Genomic DNA, 23335 nt, shown 5'->3' with positions numbered 1-23335 from the left:
TGGATCCAGCAGCAGTCTGAATCACATCATTTCATTTGGAGATTTAATTGTTGTTTTTGTTATACAATCACAGATATACAGAGCAAAATTGGCCTTTTAAATGGGTTAATATCGCATTGACAGTGAATCATATATTGTGCTTGGTGTGCTACTGGCCAGTAGCAACCATTGCTGTGGAGAGTCGATGAAAAGGAGTGAGCTGCGTCTCCACATGATGAATGGAGGCAGTGCAGCCACACTCTCAGAACCAGGGTCTGCTAAATGTGATCGGTTGCAAAATGTCCACAACAGAGATGATTAGTCAACTAAAACTCTGGTCGTGGTCTCCAAAGGGATATATTAGACTGTTTAGCAGCTGATGCCTTATTATTTTCACCAGCTAAGCTGTCAGATCTTTGGCACTGGGCTCATGGCCTACAGAGGAGATTGTATGGGGTTTCTGTTTTCAGCAAAAAAAACAGACAGTACACTCCGAATGACCCAAAAATAGTGACGTTACTGCTTGGAAAACAAAATGAGCAGACACCAGTGCTCGATTACGTATGTAACTCCACACAGCTAGAGCTCCAGCTAAGCAGGCATGACAGGCAACTTTTTTATGTTAACTTATACAAGAGACAGAGGTTTTTATCTAAACGCATGAACTCGTCTCTCCCTCTGTTACCGCTCCCACTCTCGCTTTCCTCCGTGATGATTTCACTCCTTCTTACAGCCTCTCTTATTCTCCATCAGCATTCCTGAAGGTGTTCAGCATGTTCTATTTGTGTGACAACCACCACATATCCGTCTGTCACGCCGCACAAAGCAACACACCACTCAACCTATACTTAGCCAGCTTGCGTTTCAGGCAGCGTGGGAGATGAATTTAAAAAAAAGTTTGTCTCTCGCCTGAGGATCGGGTCTCATAAAAACACGTTACACTCCACGCAAACATTATTATTACTTATGTGATTACGATGATGGGACTGGAAAGGACTCACTGGTGCTGTCTGGGGATTCACATGCCACTGAAAATCAGCTTGACAGCTTCGCTGAAGGGGAGAGCCACAGTTGCTCTGCATCTACTCTGCCTGATGATTTAAAGAGATGAAGCACTGTTCGGCAGATTCAACATTTTTAACCTTTACAGCCGCTTTTTATCAGGACACCGATAACATTCTCTCGGTGAAAAGCTGGCTACTGTTGAATGAGTGCAAAGGTGAGGCGAATTATCTTCAAAAGCCTAATAGTATCAGTGTTGCGTCACTGTAAATACAAGACAAAGCAAGACTATTAGCAGCTACTGGTGATAAGTTAACTTCTAACAACAACAAAGTCATATGCTGTGTATTTTTATGAAAAACTAACAAGTCTAATACAATTTTTTGAACCCATTTTTTAAAATGATAATCACAACTCAATTCAATGTGTGCATATAGTAACATTGTTGACTACTTTTACTGCCATCTACATAAAAACTGCCATTTTCAAGAAATAAATCACAACTTTGTTACACGCATTTTATCAAAAACATTGCTAATATAAACTACTACCTGTACACAAGATACATTAAAAACAGGGTAAGGAGCTCTGTAAAGCTTTTAAATAATATAACAATCTGTTCTTTTTCATGAGAAACATGATGGATATGAGTGAAAGTGAATCATATTTCTATCCATTTTCACATAGGTTTGATAAATAGTGGCCCTATAGGTCACAGTGCAGTGGAGTTTAGCAGGATTCATTTAGCATTGCTGCGCAATAAATAACAATGCTGCCATTTGGTTATCAGTAGTCTGGCTCTGATCCATGATAACAGGCCATAAATTAGATTAGATTATAAATCACTAATCATCATCATCATCACTGATCATTTTTGTGTAGATTGAAATAAGCTCTACACGATGTGGAAATGTTATTAAAGTATTTAAAAGAAGCCAAAACCACAGAGGGAGTTTTATCAATTAACACCAGCATCCTATTTACATCGAGGAGAAAACATCAGCATTCGTCTGTGACAGTGAATATTGTGTCAGGCAGAAGATGTCTGGGCAAGATACGCCAGACAGAGAGACCAAGCCACGAGTCCTGTCCTGCAATAATATAGAATACAGTTCAGACACTGGAGAGCACAGCGCTGATAAGCAACAAGATAGCATCAGCTCCACTCTGTTGTGTACCACAGGAAATTAATCTGCGGCACAGACTGGGGCGAAACAAAGCACAGAGCGCACACAATTAGGAGGTAACACAAAGACAGTGACTTGTACACGCCCATGTACAGTACATAAACACAGAGATGAAATTATGTCGATTCCATGCACAGTAAGCGTACTTATCTGATCTTTGCTGATGATGCTGCTGCCTACATAAAAAATAAGGAAAATGTACTGTAAAGATTCAACAATTAACTCAGTTAGTGGAAGAGAAAGTGAGCTATCTATCTATCTATCTATCTATCTATCTATCTATCTATCTATCTATCTATCTATCTATCTATCTATCTATCTATCTATCTATCTATCTATCTATCTGTCTATCTATCACGTAGCATGTTTAGCTAGCGTGAACAGAAAACTGTCAGTATAATAAGTCACCATAGAATGTAGCATGTTGTGCTAATGACATTTTCAGCTAGCTACCAACTGGCTTTAACCTTTCAAGACATTGTTTGTCTGTCTGTGTATCTATCTATCTATCTATCTATCTATCTATCTATCTATCTATCTATCTATCTATCTATCTATCTATCTATCTATCTATGATAGATAGCAGCTTGAGGATTGTGCAATAGTCTTTGAGTGTTTTTAACCACTGGTTGTGTGCAACGTTAATTAGTGCAATTTTTTCATGTTGTTTTGTTTACAGGGAACTCTGTTTTTGTTCGGTTGGTAGTACGTAAGTGAATAAATAGTACAAGTACCTTTAAAATCAGTCCAGTCGAACTGTTCGGCCCACAACCACAGCATACGACAATAGAGTCCTACAAGTCAACATGAATATTCTACATTTTGTGCACAAAAGGGATTTGTTTTTGCCAGAAAAACAGCTCTGATTGTTAATCTAAGCATCTGACAACATTAATGGAGCACTGGTGTGACTCCATTCTCATCCAGTCTCAGTGTGAATGCCCTATCTTATCAAATAACAGGAAAAAAAAACATAAATTAAATAAATCACTAAAGATTGAATGGTCCTACAGTGTGAGCAGTAGGTTTATAGAGAGGTCTGATGGCATTCCAGAGAGGCTCATCAATATTTATCAGGTCAGACTAAGTTTTTAAAAACTACAGTGAAAACATTCTAAATCAATATGAGAATAAAGTTTACCCTTTGGCGTGCAGCACCGGGACATTTAAAAATGTCCAGTGTTTACAATAACCTCAGAGGAAGGAAGCGGCTCAGTTCCTTGACTCGTGTTCCCAGAGGAGGGGGCGCTGCAAAGACACTCCTCCCTCACAACATGAGTGTTGCGAAACAAACGCAGTAGATTTCCACCTCATCAATACGATCATAAATTCAATAGATTGCTTAAATAACTGTAGTTTGCCTGTTTTCAAGCCTTAACTCGTGGGGAGTGACCTCTGCTCAGCTGGCTGTTGACACTAGTTTTTTTTTTTTTTTTTTAGTAAGTTCAAACATGAGGAGCAAGAAGGATTGCGTTTGAAATACTGCAACACAAGCGGAAAGTCCCTGTGGGAATGGAACGGCAAGGGATGAAACATAAACATATTATTGACTACAACAGGCACACTTCACATCCCAGTGGGAATATAAGTAATATCACTGAAGATAGTATAACCGATTCTGTTTGCATGGACAGCAATATTTCTGGATTAACCAAATTAAGACGATAGTCTGAATGTGAAACTGCCATTTTTTGATTACTTTACCTCTCAAATAAGGCTGTACTTGGAAAAAAGGTTCATGTGGAGCATTACTGAAATTAGCTGAAATGTGCATGTCCTAAATGGATTGTACCATCTGATAGGAGTATAATCACATTACGCTCTGTGACCTGTAAACAGGAATATGAATGGATTATTCTATTAGCAATACGTGTAAACATCAATATAAGGCCAATAGAGAGATTATTGATGTGCATGTAAATGTTGGCTTACATTAATGGTTCTCTAATGGGGCCCATGTTTTCTTTAGCTTGTAGAGGGACCTTGGCCCGAGAAAATATTGATAAACTCTGGGCTAGAGAAAAACAAGGTCTTCGAAATACAGATGAATAGAACAGGCTAGCAAGATTGTCAACATTAAACCATTTATGTTTATTTTGTGCAGGTAACTTAAGGCACAGCTATTTTTTATGCTAACCAACATCGACAGCTAACAAATATAGCCAGTAAAGGTAAGAAAAAGAGTATCGTCAACTGTAATTGGCATTAATAGAGTCTCAAACTACTTAAATGTTTGTTTTTGATATGTATAAATTAATTTCGCATCATAAATAACTCACTCATGTGAAATGTTGCTATGCTAATTTTTTTTTTATCGCGATGCGTGACAATATCGTCATGACACAAAGTCCACTACCCTCTACTGGCGGAGTACTGACAGTGCCACTACCACAGCTGACCTGAGGCTGCTGCAGCTCAAAACCACCGCCATCAAATGTTAATTGTGTGATTGCACAATCGTGTAACCGTTAAAACGGGGGCTAACACAAACACACACACGCATGAGGTGGACCGAGAAGTGACTACATCACACACAGAGACACTCTCACACACGGAGGCCTGTGTAATAAATCATGTATGTGTACATTCACTCACACACACTCACACACACTCACAGACAGACTGAACTTCCAGTACTCACTGCGGCTGTTAACGTCCCTGTCCTCGGTTGTGAAATAAAGCGTCAGTGTTGAAAAGGCAGTAGTTAGCGGTAACGTCTCTCCTCGACACGTCTCCTGCAGCTGTCACTGACGCTCGGTAACGGCACAGACGGTCAGCTGAGGTGAGACGAGCGTCGCTGTCTTCCTCTTGTCTTCTGTCTGTCTCTCTCTCTCCGCTCTTTTTTTCTTCCCGTCTTCTCCAGCCTCTCTCTCTCTACCACTGGTGGCTTCCCCCGCTGCTCGGGCGCTCCCGTGACGTCACGACGGTGGAGAGCGCGCCCCCGACACGTAATGGACGTCAAGTATCCCACCCTCTCTCTCTCTCCTCGTCCTCCTCCTCTTTCTCCTCATGTCTTCCTCTTCCATTAACACCCACCTCATCCATTCATCATTTTGTCATATTCTGTAGCTGTAAAAAAAAACAAAGAAAAGCCATTTTACTTCTTTTTTTTTACTATGATTCAGCAATGTGCTAGCTTTAGCAATGCTAACATCACCTGTAGCCCATGATGTACAATGTTGCATACCTGAGTATATCTCGTTCTGAAGCTTCAAAAAACGAATTGTTTTCACTTTAAAGGGATTGTAAACCTAACAAAAACATATTTATGTGCAGTGTATGCACTTTCTGTTACACTCACAGTTAAGCATCCCCATTTTCGAGTGCTGCATGTTCTTTGCCAATTAAAAATACAACTAGTTTACATCCTTACTGTAAAATACTGTAATAGGGCTTGGGCACCGCATTGCATTCTGGGATGTGGCGGCCATGTTGATGGCTTCACATGTACAAGTACAACAAGCTCATACTGTATATATTCTGATTACTTCATGTCTATAATGTAATACATTCTATTTTTACCTTTGCACGTCTATTATTTACTAACTTTATCTTGACTGTCTTTGCTCCTGTGACCCATTGACCTACATTATAAACAGAGAAAATTAAACATTAGAAATAAACATAGAAATTGAGTTATAAGACATGTTTCTACTTTACCTTTGAATAAGCATCAGTATTCAAAGTAAATGTACAAGATGAATGAACAACAGCAGATTTGTTGTTGTTGTTTTAGGATATGTCAAAAACAGGTGTCACTAATAATAATACTTTTATTGTGTTGCAGCAGTTCCTGAAACTGAGCTATTGCCATCCACCTGTTGTTTATTTTCCTTTAAAAAGTAAACATGTCTGTACTTAATGTAATTTAAACTGAACGTGCTGCACCAATCTAAGGTAAATTATTGATGCTTTTCATCTTCTGCTTTTTTGAAGGAGGTGTGTATAAAGAGTATGTGGCATATTTTTCATCCAGTATCCGCTGACTCTGACCTCGCAAACACACACACACAATTGCACATCATCTGAAAGACATCTCTGCTGCCAGACACTGACCAAAAGACACACACACACAGTGTCCCGGTTCCCTGGGCGCCAGTCAGTCACACAGCTGAGGTATAAATAGTTTGCTGGCTAAAGTTCCCCTTGAGAGACAGAGAGCAGGAGCAGTGAACCAGCGCTCTCTTCTGAAATGTCTGCACTAACGCCGTCAGCGAGAACATTTACTGGTGAGCGTAGCTGCCAGGGCCCGTGAACTTTTTCCTCCTATCATGAAACGTATATTGATAATAGGTTTGAAATGATTGGATTTAAGGTACTACTCAACCATTTGGTCGAGCACACTTTAAGTCACTATATCTCATTGAAAAATGCATCACGCTAAACTCACTAACACTAAATTAATGTGACCTGTTCTGAATGTTGTACTTTATGAATTATGCAAACCAGGTTTATTATGAACAGACGTCTCAACCGTTTGGTAGAGGATCTAGATCTAAAATACTGTAGGGTTTAATTAAAAAAAAGACTCAAATGTCTTGCTTAGTTTACAGAAAAAAGAAGCAAATTTCTTTGAAACTGTTTTATTAGGGCGTTTACGAATACATACTATAATATATAGCAAACACTTACAGGTTTTAAGCTCACAATTAAGTTAAATTTTTTTAATGTTAATTAAGAATTAGATGAGGGGGGAAACAGTGAAGTATCAGTGATGTCATCAGCACATTTGGCTCATCCCACATATATAAACAACCAGAATAGAATATTTATGTTTTTGTCTATTGTTAAACTACAGTATACGTGATGTGCTTTTTTAAAAGTAGCTATGAAAAATTTCTAATGATGTCATTGATGTTTACTCTATTGCAGATCAGAATATTGGTTAAATTATGGTGCCACCCGCTGGTCAAGAGAAGGTAATGCAACATGTATGTATGTGACTGGCCTTCACCTTTCTTATAAACAGTGATGTGATGTTACTATGAAGTAATGAAGCGTGTGTGTGTGTGTGTGTGCGTGTGTGTCAGTGAAAGCGCATCATTAGCCACGGGAAGTATCCAGTGCGCTGCATGCCGAAAGTGCTGATGAAGAAGTTGAGGCCGGCGGTGATGACGACTATAATGGTCTTTACGTTGTTCAGATAGTCCAGGCGCGTCTGCAGAGCAGAGTTATTCAGGTTCCGGCGTCCTGTGACACACAGACACACACACAGTGGGGTCTCTGTGACTTCAGAGGGCAGTAGATCAATATTATAAGCAGTGTGACTGTGTTCAGGTCCCCACAACATGAGTAAAAACCATCTCACGCTTTCTGTGAAACACATTTTTTTAAATAAATAACAATAAAACAATAAAATTATGCTAATTTTTGTCCCCATGACTGACATGTGTAGAACACACAACTGGGCAAATGTGCAATAACAGTTGGTTAAAGTGAATGTTAGTAGGATTAACAGCATGAAAGCATCAGTCAAACACCTTTCAATGAATGGATGGATGAATAATATATACAATGTAATGCTTGTTCCTTTCTACTTTTTTAAAGCATTTTTTTAAAGAGTGTATATGTGTGTGTGTCAGAAGTGGAGTCGAGCCAGCAGCCAGCGGAAGAAGCCTGTCCTCTTCGATCCGAAGAAGCTGACGAAGAAGTTCACCACGGTGGTGACGAAGATGACGCCCGTGGCGACGTTGTTCAGGTAGTCGAGTCGTTTCTGATTGGACACCACGTTCAGGTCCCTGCGGGCTATACCACACACACACACACACACACATACACATTTTAAACACACACATACCCCCATTCAAACAATGGTACAATTCCCACAAGCAGCAAATCCACTCGCAGTCCACAGTCACACACCCTCCAGCCTCTGTCCAGTCTATCAGTTTGATTATATACAATACAATTAAATGCTGAATGTGCAAAAGTGAGTGCAAATACAGAAATGGATGCTCAACAGGTGCAAATATGTGTTTGACAGTGACGTCACCTGCAGAAATAAGAAGGCAATCAACTGGACATCAAGTAGCCAATGGGGTGCTTTGTTTTTCTCTTTGAATACAATCACAATTTGACGAAATGCTTGGCAGATTTTTGCACGAATAGCTCAGTACGTACGGTCTGCGTGAGCGCGTCTCATAGAACGAAACGCTGAAACAGCCACTGCAGCAGGCAGCTGCGCTGTGTGCCGTACGCGGCTTTGATGATGTTGGTGATGAGGGTGAGGAAGATGACGCCTGTGACCAGGTTGTTCAGGAAGTTTAAACACCGCTGACAAGAGGGGAGGAGGGTCAGTTCCAAACGAGCTACACACACACACAAACACACACACACACACGGGTCTAGTTGGTCATTTGGCTGAATAAATTACATTTAAGATCTCAGAGTAGACTCACACTGTGGCAGATTAGTTAAGTAAGTAGAGCCGTAAGTCACACTCCTGTGTGTGTGTGTGTGTGTGTGTTAGTGGGTGTGTTGTGTACATCAGAGAGTCAGAAATGCATCCTGGGAAAGAGGCCAGTCCTCTCCATCCCCATGACGGAGATGAAGATGTTGGTCACAAAGATGAGGAAGACGAGGATGGTGAGGAAGTTGTTCTGACTGTCCAGGCGTTTCTGGTTGGCCTCGTCGTTGATGTCTTTCCGTGCTGCAACGCGCCGTGGAAACACACAGAACAAAGAAAGAGAAAAAGCGTGTGTGCTAAGGAGAAATAAGTACACACACACAAACACACACACTGCTAAACTGGCTGAAAAATGTGGATTAATTTACAAAAAAAAATGGACCAAAGTACATGAATGCAAGTGTGAATTAGTGTGTTAATATGACAGATTAAGCCATGGGCGGTGGATTTCTGAAGGAGATCTTTGAACATAACGCTTACCGATGATGATGATCAAGACTCCAGCCACGATCTGCAGCCCCAGGGAGAAGGAAATGAGCGTCAGCACAGCAGCGTAGTACCTGAGGACAGTGACGTGACGGAAAACACACACATTTAATTCGGTCAACGTTGAACAGAAATGCAAAATTTAAATGATCACACACCTGTATCCGGCTCCCTGTTCGATGACGGTCTTCATGTGCGTGATGTTTGCCAGGAACAGAGCGATGTCCAACATGCCCTCAGCTGCTGTCTTCTTGGTGGCGTACAGGTTCATGTTCAGGTTAGAGGGTGAACCTCCCTGAAAAATAGAGCAACAGATGATTGATTCTGCCCATCATTCAAGCTTTAACTCTCAGAATAGTGGATTTAAAGTGTGTCGAGGTCTCCAACTCAATTTGACGTGTCCCACCACTTAATATCAAGTCATAATTACCTATTTCCGTATGTTTTTTAAATGTTGCATTATAAAAACCTTTAAATTCTAAACTATATATCAGTACATATGAAGAGAGAGACTTTTATTTTGAAAAGCTGCAACAAACACCACTCCTCATTTTACGGTGATGAAATCATAAGTATTGACCAGCAGAGGGCAGCAAAGACCATATATATCACACAGGATACTGCCAGGGGAAAAAAAATCATACTTACTGTATAATGTAACAAGTTCAACAATAATTTTAACCCCCCAAAATCCCCTTTTTAGCCCCTTTTTTTAGATTTAGTTTTAAGCATTAAATGTGAACAGAGAGAAAGTCTTTATAGTAATTTAATCCGATAGGGTTTTAGGATTAGAATGACTCTTAAATACACTTTTCTGTTTTTGTTTGACTGAAACCATGTTGGGTTATCGTATCAGTTAGAGATCATAAAGTCTTGGTTATTTTTGGAGTTACACTGTCTGTGCACTTCATGTCACGTGTGTGTGTGTGTGTGTTGTTTGAGTTGAAAAGTCTGTGCATGTCTGTGCATGTGTGTGTGCAGACGGACAGAAAGGAGCATTAAACATCATTACATAAGACCCCATGCATGCATGTATGTATGACTCATAGCACATGTCAGGAGCTCAAATTTACAGATCCAATTATTGCGCCGCTTCACTGCGTGAACTCTCCGTTGCACCGGCTGCACATGCTGTACGCGTTAACGCTGAGCTATAGATGAAAGTATTCAGCGTTTTTCCACAAATGGATCATTTTAATGCAAGCTGTGTCAGTGCCGTTTAAATCAGTGCAGTGTGTGTGTGTTTTTTTTCTTTAAGATGCACAAAAATCTTTGTTTCAAGGACATTTAAAAGAAAAAGTTGCTAATATCAACTGTACCAGTGTCTGGTTTCAATTGTTCTCATAAAAAAAAGAGGTCGCACACAAGAACTACATGTGAATATGATTTGAAGAGCAACAAAGAGATTCGATCCTTGACGTTTTTACGACATATTTTGACACCAAAAAACACTGTGTCGTGACTTTACTGTCAAAAAATAAACATAATCAACAATACTTTCACTGACAGACCCTCGTTTGTCGCTGACATTTACATCTCTATGCTTTTTAAACGCCCTCTTGTGGTTTTTGCAGATAAAAGCTGCACATCAAATTCAGTCCTCACCACTTTGTTTTTCTTTCTTTCCTCAAACTGAAGCAGTCGTTTTATTTATAGTGCACAAATAAAACTGCCTCAAATCAACCACAGTGTAGTCGCGCCATAAAACTGATTTATGTGCAATGTGTAGTTTTAGAAGTTACATCAGAAGCAGCTTTTTACTGCGTCTTCCTCGAGAGGATGAGGGCGAACAATGTGAGTTGTTGTTATGAGGGCGGGAATATTTTGATTTTATCTGATAATTGATATGACTTTGTTAAAAAAAACAAAAAACTGACACATGGGTTCAGAGTGAGCTCTCATATTTGCCGTTTCCTGTATACCAGTGTTTCCACAATCCTGATGTTGCCCTCTTCCAACACCCCCGATTCAAATGAACCGCTCGTTATCAGGCGTCTGCTGAGCTCTATGACGATTCGCTGACCGTTTTAATCAAACGTGTTGGTGATGTTTCCATGGCTCCAACACACCTGTTTCAAATGGTCAGCTCGTTATGCAGCTCTGCAGAAGCCTGATAACAAGCCATTTATGAGAATCAGGTGTGTGATTCTACTGCTTTATCCTCCACATGAGGGTAAAGTGGTATGTTGTCAAAATTCTGACGACATACTAAAGTATGACTTTATTTTTGTCAAATTTTGGACTATAGTATGTATAGTAAGTTTGAACAAAAGGTCATAGCAAAAAGACATACTTTAGTATGTCGTCCAAAATTTGACCAAAAAGTCATGCTATAGCATGTCATCCAAAATTTGCCAAAAAATCATAGTATAGTATGTCATAGTATAGCATGTCGTCCAAAAATGTGTCAAAATTTTTCATCCAAAATTTGACCAAAAAGTCATAGCAGAAAGTAGTACTTTAGTATGTCGTCCAAAATTTGACCAAAAAGTCATTGTATAGTATGTCGTCCAAAATTTGACTAAAACATCATACTTTATCATGTCGTCCAAAATTTGACAAAAAAGTCACAGTATAGTATGTCATCCAAAATTCGGCCAAAAGGTCATAGCAAAGAGTCATACTAAAGTATGTCGTCCAAAATTTGACCAAAAAGTCATAGCAGAAAGTAGTACTTTAGTATGTCGTCCATAATTTGACCAAAAATTCATTGTATAGTATGTTGTCCAAAATTTGACTAAAACATCATACTTTATTATGTCGTCCAAAATTTGACAAAAAAGTCACAGTATAGTATGTCATCCAAAATTCGGCCAAAAGGCCATAGCAAAGAGTCATACTATAGCATGTCATCCAAAATATGCCAAAAAAGTCATAGTATAGTATGTCATAGTCCAAAAATTTGTCCAAATTTTTCATCCAAAATTTTACCAAAAAGTCATAGCAAAAAGTAGTACTTTAGTATGTCGTCCAAAATTTGACCAAAAAGTCATACTTTAGTTTGTTGTCCAAAATTTGACCAAAAAGTCATACTTTAGTATGTTGTCCAAAATTTGACCATAAAGTCATACTTTAGTATGTCGTCCAAAATTCAAAGTCATAGCAAAAGTCATACCCGCGTTAAACTCCACAAAAACTCTTTACAGAAACCTCACAAATAGCCACAGAGAATGAATCTGTCTCCCATGACAAGTAAACATCAATCCAGAACCAGGATTGAGAAACCCTGATCTAAAACATGCAGTAGAGGGGTCTCCGAGGACCAGGATTGGGAAACACTGCAGTAAAAATCAATTAATGAAGGAATCAGATCAGCCCATATTATGGACTGCCTGTGTTCAGATGAAACTTCATACAAACAACATGGACATATTGAAATGTTTTTTTACGCTGACCCTGCACTATGTTTTCACTCGCTTCCTCGACAGCCCTTGTGAATAGGAGACATTTTTTGTGGCGATAAGCGCCAGCATCCAACCGAATCCGCTGTGCAGCCAAGCCAGCGTGTTTTCCACCCACTTCCCTGTGGCACACCGTTTTCTGCACGCAGTCACTACCAAAAAACTGTGTTCTTATGAGGTCTGTGGCTTATCACAGCCAGGCCAGGGTTTGTGGAATAAGATGTTGACATTTTCAGCTGTAGCTTTTGGACTCTCTCAGTGCCACAGCCAAAATAAAAATGCATTAAAGGTATGTTTTTTTGTTGGTGTTTTCTGAATAAGCTTGCACCTTGCAGTTTATCCAGATGTTTGGCAGTCACAGTTTGTAATTTGAAATCAAATTTTGGTGACCACGGATTTACCTCTTCTGTACTGTAGCATCAAACTAGTGCACACACGATGTTGTTTTTGTTCTGGAAAACTTCATTTCACCCCCCCCTCCCTGTATGTAATAGTACATTATGTTCCAGACTGTGTTAATCTTCAAGGGAGTATGAAGCAATTCCAAAAACTGCAAGACTGTCAAAACACCGTGGACATATGTACAACAGCCTCTGGTATGTTTTTCTGAGCATGTGCAACAGATAGAGCCAGAGAATTTTTTATTTTTTTTAAAAGAGAAGGAACTTAGAAATATTGAGAAAGACAGAGAGGGATGAAAAATAAGACAGCTTCAGATATCGAGACGCGGGGAGAGGAAAAACTATGTTTACATTCTGTACGTTCTGGCTCGACTCCATCATTTCACCTTTGGGAACTCAAGTGCTCACATTTTATCTACATCAGGCTTGGGAATGATGCCAACATACACTCACACACATACACAACCAAAACACTGGAATCTCTCATACAACTTAATGAGCTATGCATGTCCACTTTTTGTCTCTAAATGTACTGACAGTCTGTTGTCAATCCATCCAACAGGTGAATCCATAGATGTTTATTTCCAGCTGCAGCCTGAGGAGGTGGCTGCAGGAGGTCAGTAAAGTTTCAACATTTTTTTTTTACTCTCAGAAGCTGTGAATTACAACCAGGCGGCCACGGAGCAGCTCCATGACCACAAACATGGACATGCACATATGAAGCCCAGGTGACGTAAGGCAAGGGCCCCTTTTGACAGACATTTTTATTGATATATTTGGATAATCTTTATATATACTGTATACATGTGTATATGTACTGTGTACATATATATACATATATTTATATATATTGTGTATGTGGCCCACAGCATCAGTTCCCTATTAAAAGTGTATAATACTGCCCTAATCTTGCATATGAGTTCTGCGAGAGAGCAGTCATTTTGTAAAAACTTGTTGAGAAAGAGTCTGCATGATAGGTAGTAAGTAGGTACAAAGACAGTAGGTAGATATGCAGGTACATAGATAGTAGGTAGGTTAGTTGGTAGGCAGGTAGTAGGTAGGTGGATAAGTAAATAGATAGGAGGTAGGTAGGTACATAGATAGTAGGCTAGTTGGTTGGTAGGTAGGTACATGGATAGGAGGTAGGTAGGTAGGTACATAGATAGTAGGTAGGTAGTAGGTAGGTACATAGATCTAAGGTAGGTTGGTAGGTAGGTAGGTAGGTAGGTAGGTAGGTACATGGATAGGAGGTAGGTAGGTAGGTACATAGATAGTAGGTAGGTAGTAGGTAGGTACATAGATCTAAGGTAGGTTGGTAGGTAGGTAGGTAGGTAGGTAGGTAGGTAGGTAGGTAGGTAGGTAGGTAGGTAGGTAGGTAGGTAGGTAGGTAGATACTTAGGTAGGTAGGTAGGTAGGTAGGTAGGTAGGTAGGTAGGTAGGTAGGTAGGTAGGTAGGTAGGTAGGTAGGTAGGTAGGTAGATACTTAGGTAGGTAGGTAGGTAGGTAGGTAGGTAGGTAGGTAGGTAGGTAGGTAGGTAGGTAGGTAGGTACATAGATCTTAGATGGTAGGTAGGTAGGTAGGTAGGTAGGTAGGTAGGTAGGTAGGTAGGTAGGTAGGTAGGTAGGTAGGTAGGTAGGTAGGTACATATATTGTAGGTAGATAGGAGGTACATAGATAGGAGGCAGGTAGGTAAATAGACAGTAGGTAGATAGGTACATAGATCGTAGGTAGGTTAGTTGGTTGGTTGGTAGGTAGATAGATAGGTAGGTAAATAGATAGTAGGTAGGTAGGTAGGTAGGTACATATATTGTAGGTCGGTAGGTAGGTACTTAGATAGTAGGTAGGTAGGTACATAGATCGTAGATATCGTAGGTAGGTTAGTTGGTTGGTAGGTAGGTACATACTGTAGATAGTAGGTAGTTAGGTGGGTACATCGATGGTAGGTAGGTTAGTTGGTAGAGAGGTAGGTACAAAGATAGTAGGTAGTTACATAGATATTCGGTAGGTCAATAGTTACGTAGGTAGGTAGGTAGGTAGGTACGTACATAGATATTCGGTAGGTCGATAGGTATATAGATAGTAGGTAGGCAGGCAGACAAACATACAGATACTATGGATAAAGGAGTGTGTGTTTATAAGAACAGGATATTATCCAGGGCCAAGTCTCCACCAGCTTCAAGTGTCTCTCTGTGGACTGATACTCAGCAGCAATTTGTGAACCTAGCATATAAATGTATCCCCACCCTCAGCTCTTACATAACTATCCAGATGTTAGCAATTGTTGAGTCGAAATGTACACAGACACTATAAGGATGAAAATTGCAGAGCCTGCCAAAAAATGTGCAAATGTGTTTTTAATGTGTTTCAGCCTCAGGGGATGCGATGCTATGGAGACAGATGTGTCATCGAGCAACCTAAAGAAACCTACAGGTATGCAGTAGAACATTTATCACATTATGAATAACACATTACGGCTGAGTGTTTTCTTTCACTTACTATCTTTAAAAGGGCCAGTGTGTAACAGTGTGCGTGTGCATTTATTCTGCTGATTGATGAATGATAGAGTTACAGTTGAATAATAATAACTGCTGGGATATTTACAATAACTCTGGAGCAACGTGGCCAGGTTTTCCATGTGGTTCATGCATGACTGAAAACATAGTAACCCTGCACAGGACTGAACTCCACCTCCCTACACGTGCTGTTGAATGTATGCTTACATAACATAACTCCTCTCTAAGAGAAGTCCAGCGGGCTCGTAAAACAACCGTTTTAGAAATTCACTGACCACACACACACACACACACACACATGCACATAACACACCTGTGCATTTGTAAAAGAAATAACCAAAGCAAATTGCAAACTATACTTTTTACATTTTTGACTACACACACACACTCACTCACAGAGAAGGCCCCCCTCGACCTCACAGGAAGTGCTCCTCCCCTGGACTCCTATTGGCTGCTATAATAACCAATAGGAGCAAGAGCCCCACTAGGTGTGGAGCTGTGGTTTTCTTAAGTGAATACCTTATTTTAACTCCATCAGTCTGTCTGTCTGTGTCTGTCTGTCTGTCAGTGCTTTCCTATTCATTTTTTCTACCCCACGCCCCCCTTTTTCTCCTCTGCATTTTTCCACGACTCTCGCCGCCTGAAGGCATCGTCTTTCTGTTTGCTTATGTAACTCTGCACTTAGTGCAAGGGAGTGGGACGAAAGCATAAAAGCAGATGAGGAGAAGCAGATAGTGACACAAGGAAGAGGAGTCAGCAGAAATGAAGGAGCGAGTGAAGGAGCAGTGATATATTTTTCTATATCTCTCTCTCTCGCTGGCTCGACAGTGTCTGCAGTTACTGCTTTCTCGGATTGTTTTAGCTGAGGATGTAACTCAGTTTATGCTGGAAGCTATGAGCATCTCTGTGAGATGTTTCTTTATGTGAAGCTTTTTACTTATGTGCTTTTTTTTAAGTTTAAGAAACAACCATTCAGTGTTGGTGTTCTGTAAATGCTTCTATATGCACTTAATGTGTTTCCTCATTATAAAAGAATACTTTCTTTCTGCTAAATTACTTTTGCATACATATGCCATTATGCATTTCAGTCCCTGAATGGAAGATGCGTACACTGCTCACCGCATTAGAGGCACACACCTACCTGCTGTTACCAACGGCAACCTAAGGTGTTGTCAAATACAACTTTAAAAAGAGAGTACAGTTTGTTTTCTATAAGTCAGGTATGGATAAACACATTTCAGCCACTCAACAAAAGGCTTCATCAATAAAAATCTATTTCCTACACGACCTTTTATTCGACTGGAAACTGAAGTTTGTAAACCACCAAATTCCATACAGAAAACCAACAATTGTACATTATAGCACACGGGGGTCGTTGATCCCGATCTGTGTCCATCATTAAGTTTAAATGTGCTATTGTGTGATTTCGGCATTTGACATTCATTGTTTGGATTTACTTAAGTGATAAAAACTCAACAAAAGAGGCAGAAGAAACAGCAACAGCAACTCCTGTGCGCCCCCTCTCGTTAAAATGCTAATTTTCTCTATGGGGTTTGGTGTGCGGAGTGGGCAGTTTACAAAGTGAAGTTTCTAATATATATATATACATATATACTTATATATGTATATATACATATATATATATTCACATACATATATATATTTATATACACATACATATATACATATATATATACACATACATATATACATATATATATATACACATACATATATACATATAAATACACACATACATATATGTATAAATATATATACACATACATATAAACACACACATATATACAGACATACATACACACATATACATACATATATACACACACACATATACACAACTATAACTGCTTATCGAACCATTACTTGCTGAAATCTATTTAAACATTCAAACTTTTTAGAACAAAAAAAATTGAAACTGAGACATTTCCTGTTTGTTTGAGCTGCAGTCGACACGTGACACATTCTGCATTAGTTTGTATATGTGAGTGTGTTAATGAGGGAGGATGGTGGCGGTGTGAATGTCGCTGAATAGACTTACTATGTTTTGAAACAAACAGCCACATTCTGCACGTGTATACAAGGAAAACTGAAGACTAATTAGGTAAACTTTTGACATGGAGGGAAAACATTGGGCAACGGGATGTTAGCTCTACACATGTGCACACACACACACACACACATGAACACACACCATTTTCACACACGTGTAGTAACTCCAGAGCAAAGTGACTCTTGACCTTTGCCCCAGTTCCAGCTCTCATCGCACTGACCGACCGGCCTGCAATTAGCAGTGCGGGGAAAACAACTTTTTTTAAAAATGCGAGCGTGCGTTGTCACGCGCTGAAGTGAAGTTATCTCTAACAAACCTGTTTCCTGCTGCGTCCGCCTCGTCTCAGCTGAGTGAACACACGTGTAGTTTTTAACACGACGGATACAAGCTCTTCATCCTATTTGATGCTCTCCTTCCTCCTCACTTCCTCTCTCTTTACAGTCACATAAATCTTTCCTCTTACGTCCACTTAGAACACTCGTACTCAGCTCGAGCCTTAGTCGTAGGAATTTGACTGCATTATAGAGTCTTTTGATGGTAGTCCCTCAATAACATCTGGTTCTAATCTAATTTTCTTACACAGTGCCCAAAATATTCACTTCAATATTCATTTTTAATTGCTTCATGTTCTATTTTTGTCCTGTTGGTGAATCGCGACTAACACAGGAAGTCATTAGTGTTTCACAGATCATTACGACTGGAGACTTTTATTGATTCAAACCCTTCTTTGAAAGGACTTTTTGACCTTTTTGGCTGGCCTTCACACATTTAAAGGGCTTTTTGAGAGTTAAAACTTGACTTAAGTGTCATAATTGAGTTTTAGGTTAGACATGGGGGGGTAGAAGCTGTTTCCTATCATGGTGGAGAGGAAATGAACAGTACATCCTCCTATATCTTTGCCTGCATGGTTTTGTACAGTCCTGGGGTCGACCACCTTAAAGCGGTTCAGTTTTAGTCATGGCCTTAGTCCAGGCTGTATAGTTTTTATGTAATAGAAAAGGTTTAATTATTTGTTTTTACATTAAACTGTCTTTCTTACCCTCACACAACGTTTCAACTCCCTTGCGTCTGAACCTGTGTGTGTGTCCGTCTCTGTGTGTAAGAGATAGGGTAGTGGGGGAAAATCAACAAGCCACAAAACCTCGGCGACCTCTCCCCTTTGACCTCTCACCTCCTCAGCGGTGAGCCGAGTTAGTTCGTCGCCCACACACAGAGCCGTGCCGTGTCTCGCAAGGCCAGAAAGCAGAGATAGAAAACCCTGAGTGGTGATTTAGCGCGACACGCGGAGACACCGAGTGGAGACGTTCACAGCATGCGACTCCCACACCACTGCAATACACCTGCTGTATATGAGGAGAGGAGAAAGCGGGAGACTTTTATCTGACATCAGGGAGTAAAGAGAGAGCAGCAGTGATCTCATGTCAGTTATCTGTGATTATGATCCTGTGGTGAAGCAGTTTTTCACATCACTGACTGAGACCTGAGACAGCTGCTGCTTCCAGCCCTGCAGGAAACTCCTATAAACTTACTCTGGCCCAGTGTCCGCTCCCTGAAAGGACTATATTTTATTTCTTTATTTGCACTTTTACAATGATGCTCAAACAAAAATGTTGCGTTTGTTGTTGTGTGTCAAAAATTGAGAAATAGACCAGTAGACTAACTCGACTAAATAGTCAATCCTTGGAGGATAACTGCTATTGTTCTACTTTTCAAACATACCCCGTCAGTTTTAAAAGAATTTAAAACCAGTATGTGTGTGTCCACATCCATACACGTGCATACATGGTTGTTCTATGACATCAGTCATACTAAAAGTGACTATTTCACAAGAGGCACACCGTTATGGCTTCATGGAATACTACGACCCTTTGTGTGTGTTTGTTATCTCTTTAGAACCTGTAGGACCAGTAGTCCACACATAGGCCAAATCCTGGTCCTCTTGAGGCAAAACCTTATTTCTGGGAAACTGGGAAACCGGTTTAGTTACTGTATGTGGTCAGGGTCAGGTTTTAACTAGTTATAGATCTGTTTAGAGATAAGGCTTTGTTTGTTGTGTTTATCTGCATGTTGCCAAGTAGGTACAGTATGCGTGTGTGTGTCACATACCAACAATGTATAATTTGCTCATGGCAACACTGCAAACACACACATAAACAGAAATCATCCAAATGCTTTCTCTGAAACTGTGACCTCACTTGTGTTCCAGTGCCAACGAGCAGGAACGATGAGCATGTGCAGCCACAGTTACTTCACTGATTCAGAGCACATTTTAGTCCTCTTCAATGTCAAAGCCCAGGAGACCAGGAGGACCAGCAGCCCTCCATCTGACCTCACAATTCTGTTGTACATAATGTTATATAATGGTATATAATGACAAAAAAGATAATTCCCTTTTCCTCTTGACACAAACCTGAACCTTTGTACAGATTGTGTGCACGATATAACGTCTTTGATTCCACTTTTACTACATCCGCTTCAATCTTAGACCTCCTTAAGGCCCTGGGATACTTCGGCGACCCTGGTATACTCGTGCGTCAGGGGTCCTGTAGTATCCCACTTCACCATCGGGTGGTGGTACAAGTCTGAACGCTGGGAATAGGACGGAATTCCTACCAAAGAAGAAGAGAATGATGCTACAGCTCCCTCGGACACGTCTGGTTCGAGTGGCTCACGGATGAAAGGCCAAGTTTTGGTTCTTGGTTCTATTGATGGAGGTCAAGAGGTTAGCATTAGCAGATCAGAGACGGGCGGGTGGTATAGGAAAGGTTGTTGAGAGCTAACCAGGCAGCGGAATGTTGTATGTATTGCAGTTTTTTGGAGGTCAGTAGAGAGAAGGCAAGTCTGGAGGTTACGAAGGCGTTGACGAGTATATCTGCAGCGAGAGTGAGAGAGGAAGAATGATGTCCTGGTGATGTTGCTGATGTGGGATTTGAAGGAGAAGGCCGAGTCCACAAAAGCCTCGGAAAACACAACAGGCACTTGTGGGGAAATGTTGGTTATAACTTCCAGCGTGGCTCGAAGGATTGAAGTTTGAGACACAACCCAAAGTTTGGTCGGTACCGCAGAAGCATTCAAGGTTGATCCAGCCCTCGGTGTAACGATGAGAGGAAAAACCAGGACACAACCGACACAAAGGATCTTACACGAGAGTAGAAACGGATAATTTCTGCAGGAATGTTATCAAAGAGAAACAAACCGGCGAGGCCATCGTACGTATAACTACCATACGTAGTTATGGTAGTTATACTTGATTACTTGACCCCGCCTTTATTGTTTGCACCATAACGGTGCAAACAATAAAGGTGGGGTCAAGTAATCATGTGCACAGGAAACAGGAAATAAAACAGCAAATGAAAGATGTAACACCAGTCTTGGGTAATTAATGAAAATGAAGATCGAGGCAAGAATGAGATGAGCAGAAATGCAATAAATGGTTTGTCTTCGGGGAAAGGAGTCGCAATTAAATGAAGTTTTCATTCCCTAAATCACGTTTCCTTACACTAAGATGATCTTCTTGTTTGCTTCAGAGTCACCTTGCAAGTGAGAAACACCCAAAACCATAAGTCCTGCAAATACAAACACGTCAATGTCAAGAACAATATCGAAGAAAGACCTCAGTCATGTAGAAAGACCTCGGTCGCCTACTGATTTGTGGGGGGTTGTAAAAAATACCTCGGACCATTGTCGAGTGTTTGCCGTGAGGTTTTACTACAGGGTGGGCATGTTTGGAAAGTGACCGACTGATGTCAGAGATCCTTTGTGACGACGACAGCGACGGCGGCAGCAATAGCTGGAATTCCTCGTGTTTCTTTGTGGCGTTGCACCCGTCGTTAAAAAGACTTATATATACACTCACTCGCTGAGGCAAAACAGTGGGTTTTTGTTCTTGAATGGATGCCAATTATTTTATTTTTTTTTGTAAAACCCAAAGAGAAATAAGGGCAATCACTATGTTTATGCGACGCTTCAGGAGGTCAAAGTTGAACAGACAGGCGCTCAAGGACTCGTCAGCGGTGTGGACGTTCGCTCCTGCGGGAGCTGCTGTCAAAGCTTCCATTTGAAGTAATGCCGTCTCAAAACATTGACAACCACCCGGCTGCAGAGGGAAATGCCCCATAAACTAATGACTACGCCGTGAGATTTTGCACCCACCCACACACAAAATACTCGGAATATTTTTAGAGTGGCCTAAGATTCCTGTTAATCTAAAAATTTCCTAGCGGTTTTACCAGAAAAGCAGCAGTTCTGCTCTTTCTGCCAGAACGACCAAGGAATGGAGGCTAATATATAAATACAGCAGAGGTTAAAAGTGCGGCGTTGTTGCACAAGAAGACTTGACATTCCTGTGAACTCAAGACAACCTGCATGAGATATGTTTTTTAAAATCACAAAATGCCGCGACCATAAAGGCAGATTATATACAGATACACTACCGTTCAAAAGTTTGTGGTCACCAATACTATTTTTGTAGTTTTCCATTAAAAGTCACACTTTTATTCATCAAAAGAGTTGCAAAATGAATAGAAAATATAGTTAAGTCAATAATTGCACAAGAGTTTTCAAGGTTTTTCTAATCATCCAATAGCCTTTTAACGCGATTAGCAAACACAGTGTACCATTAGAACACTGGCCTCTATACACCTATGTTCATATTCCATTAAAAACCAGACGTTTGCAGCTAGAATAGTCGTTTACCACAACAATGTATAGAGTGTTTTAATAAGGGCATTTCTAAGTGACCCCAAACTTTTGAAATGTAACCACAGGCTAACACAATCTGTGAAAGTACGTATTTTAGAAGCAACCACCGTGAGAAAATCAGGTAAACCAAAGAGAAGGAAGTCAAAGTGTGATGGATTGTACACAAACAAGACTATCTGCTTATTTATTACAATATAATAAACTGTCATATTGAATGTCAGTCATGTTCTACACCACAGGTGTGGAAATATATAAAACTTGTACCACAGACAGATTTATCTTCTGTCTCTGATTTATTTCATGGATTACTAAGGGTGCAGCACACAGATGGAGCAGGTTAGAGTTAAGTTTTAATATTCTGTGGATATGAATTAGGTTCCTCTTTTAGAAGAATACTACTTTATTTTTTAAGTTTAATTTCGCTCCCAGATCAAATGTTTGGGAGCGAATCAAAAGTATTTTAATCACATCAGCGGGATATATTCGTTTCTTCTTTATCTCTTCTATCTTGCCCTCGTTGCACAAGAAATAGCGCAATTTGGCAATCAAGCATGAATGTTTGAAGTGATCCTCGCTTTTTTTAAACATGGAAACAGCAGTCAACATCCTGTATTTTCATGAATCATATCAAACGATCAATTTAACGAGAGACAGTAGTAAATCCATGCAGGGATGGAAAATTAACCGTTTTTTTTAGCGCCTTCACCCAGGTTTAAAAACAACACGCCAGCCAAAAACACCACTGCTGATGTCAAATTGCTCCTCATCATCATCTGTTGTGTTCTCTGCGAGTGTGAGAACAAAAATCATTAGCGTGTCACGACCAGCTCCAAACTCGTTAGGGTTAGGTTGCATTATCATCATCCTGTAATTCGTCGAAGAAGCTCGGTGAGAAGCTTGTGATTAAAAACCAGTCCTAACAATGTCTGTGGTTTGGTGTAATTACAGCCATATTTCATTGAGAAGTTAAGATTCGCACAACAATGAGATCTCAGCGCTCAGTCACACATTTCAAGCGACCGTATCGAAAAACAAACAAGATAACACTCACAGTGTGAGTTTGTGTTTATGTTGTAAACAGATGTACAGGGTTTTTTTTCCGGTTTTTTTCGGTTTAAATGTCCTTCAGGCACACGAGCCTTTGGGCCTCGGCCATGTGTGACACTGCAGGACATTCCTCCCAAGCA

The 23335-nt window shown here is 40.2% G+C and overlaps 2 protein-coding genes across 3 annotated transcripts in view; both read right to left on the bottom strand.

The window, feature by feature from the left end:
* LOC310941400 (ELKS/Rab6-interacting/CAST family member 1-like) overlaps positions 1–4990 on the bottom strand; it is a 115533-nt gene extending 110543 nt beyond the window's left edge. For both annotated transcript variants that reach the window (XM_083906564.1, XM_083906565.1), the window contains exon 1: positions 4810–4990. The gene's annotated coding sequence lies outside the window, so the exon portion shown is untranslated. The remainder of the gene's footprint in view (positions 1–4809) is intronic.
* Positions 4991–8306: 3316 nt separating this feature from the next.
* The window catches only part of LOC310941468 (ninjurin-2-like), a gene marked incomplete at both ends in the record, with an annotated part of 30271 nt that continues 15242 nt past the window's right edge, over positions 8307–23335 (bottom strand). The window contains 3 exons of the mRNA XM_083906648.1: positions 8307–8476; positions 9055–9134; positions 9219–9355. Coding sequence (XP_083762774.1) covers positions 8307–8476; positions 9055–9134; positions 9219–9355 — 387 coding nt within the window. The remainder of the gene's footprint in view (positions 8477–9054; positions 9135–9218; positions 9356–23335) is intronic.

This window comes from Microchirus variegatus (genome assembly GCF_963457635.1).
Source record: "Microchirus variegatus genome assembly, chromosome: 20".
Lineage (NCBI taxonomy): Eukaryota > Metazoa > Chordata > Actinopteri > Pleuronectiformes > Soleidae > Microchirus > Microchirus variegatus.
Note: the sequence above shows the minus strand (reverse complement) of the source record. Positions and strands in the feature narration are given on the sequence as shown.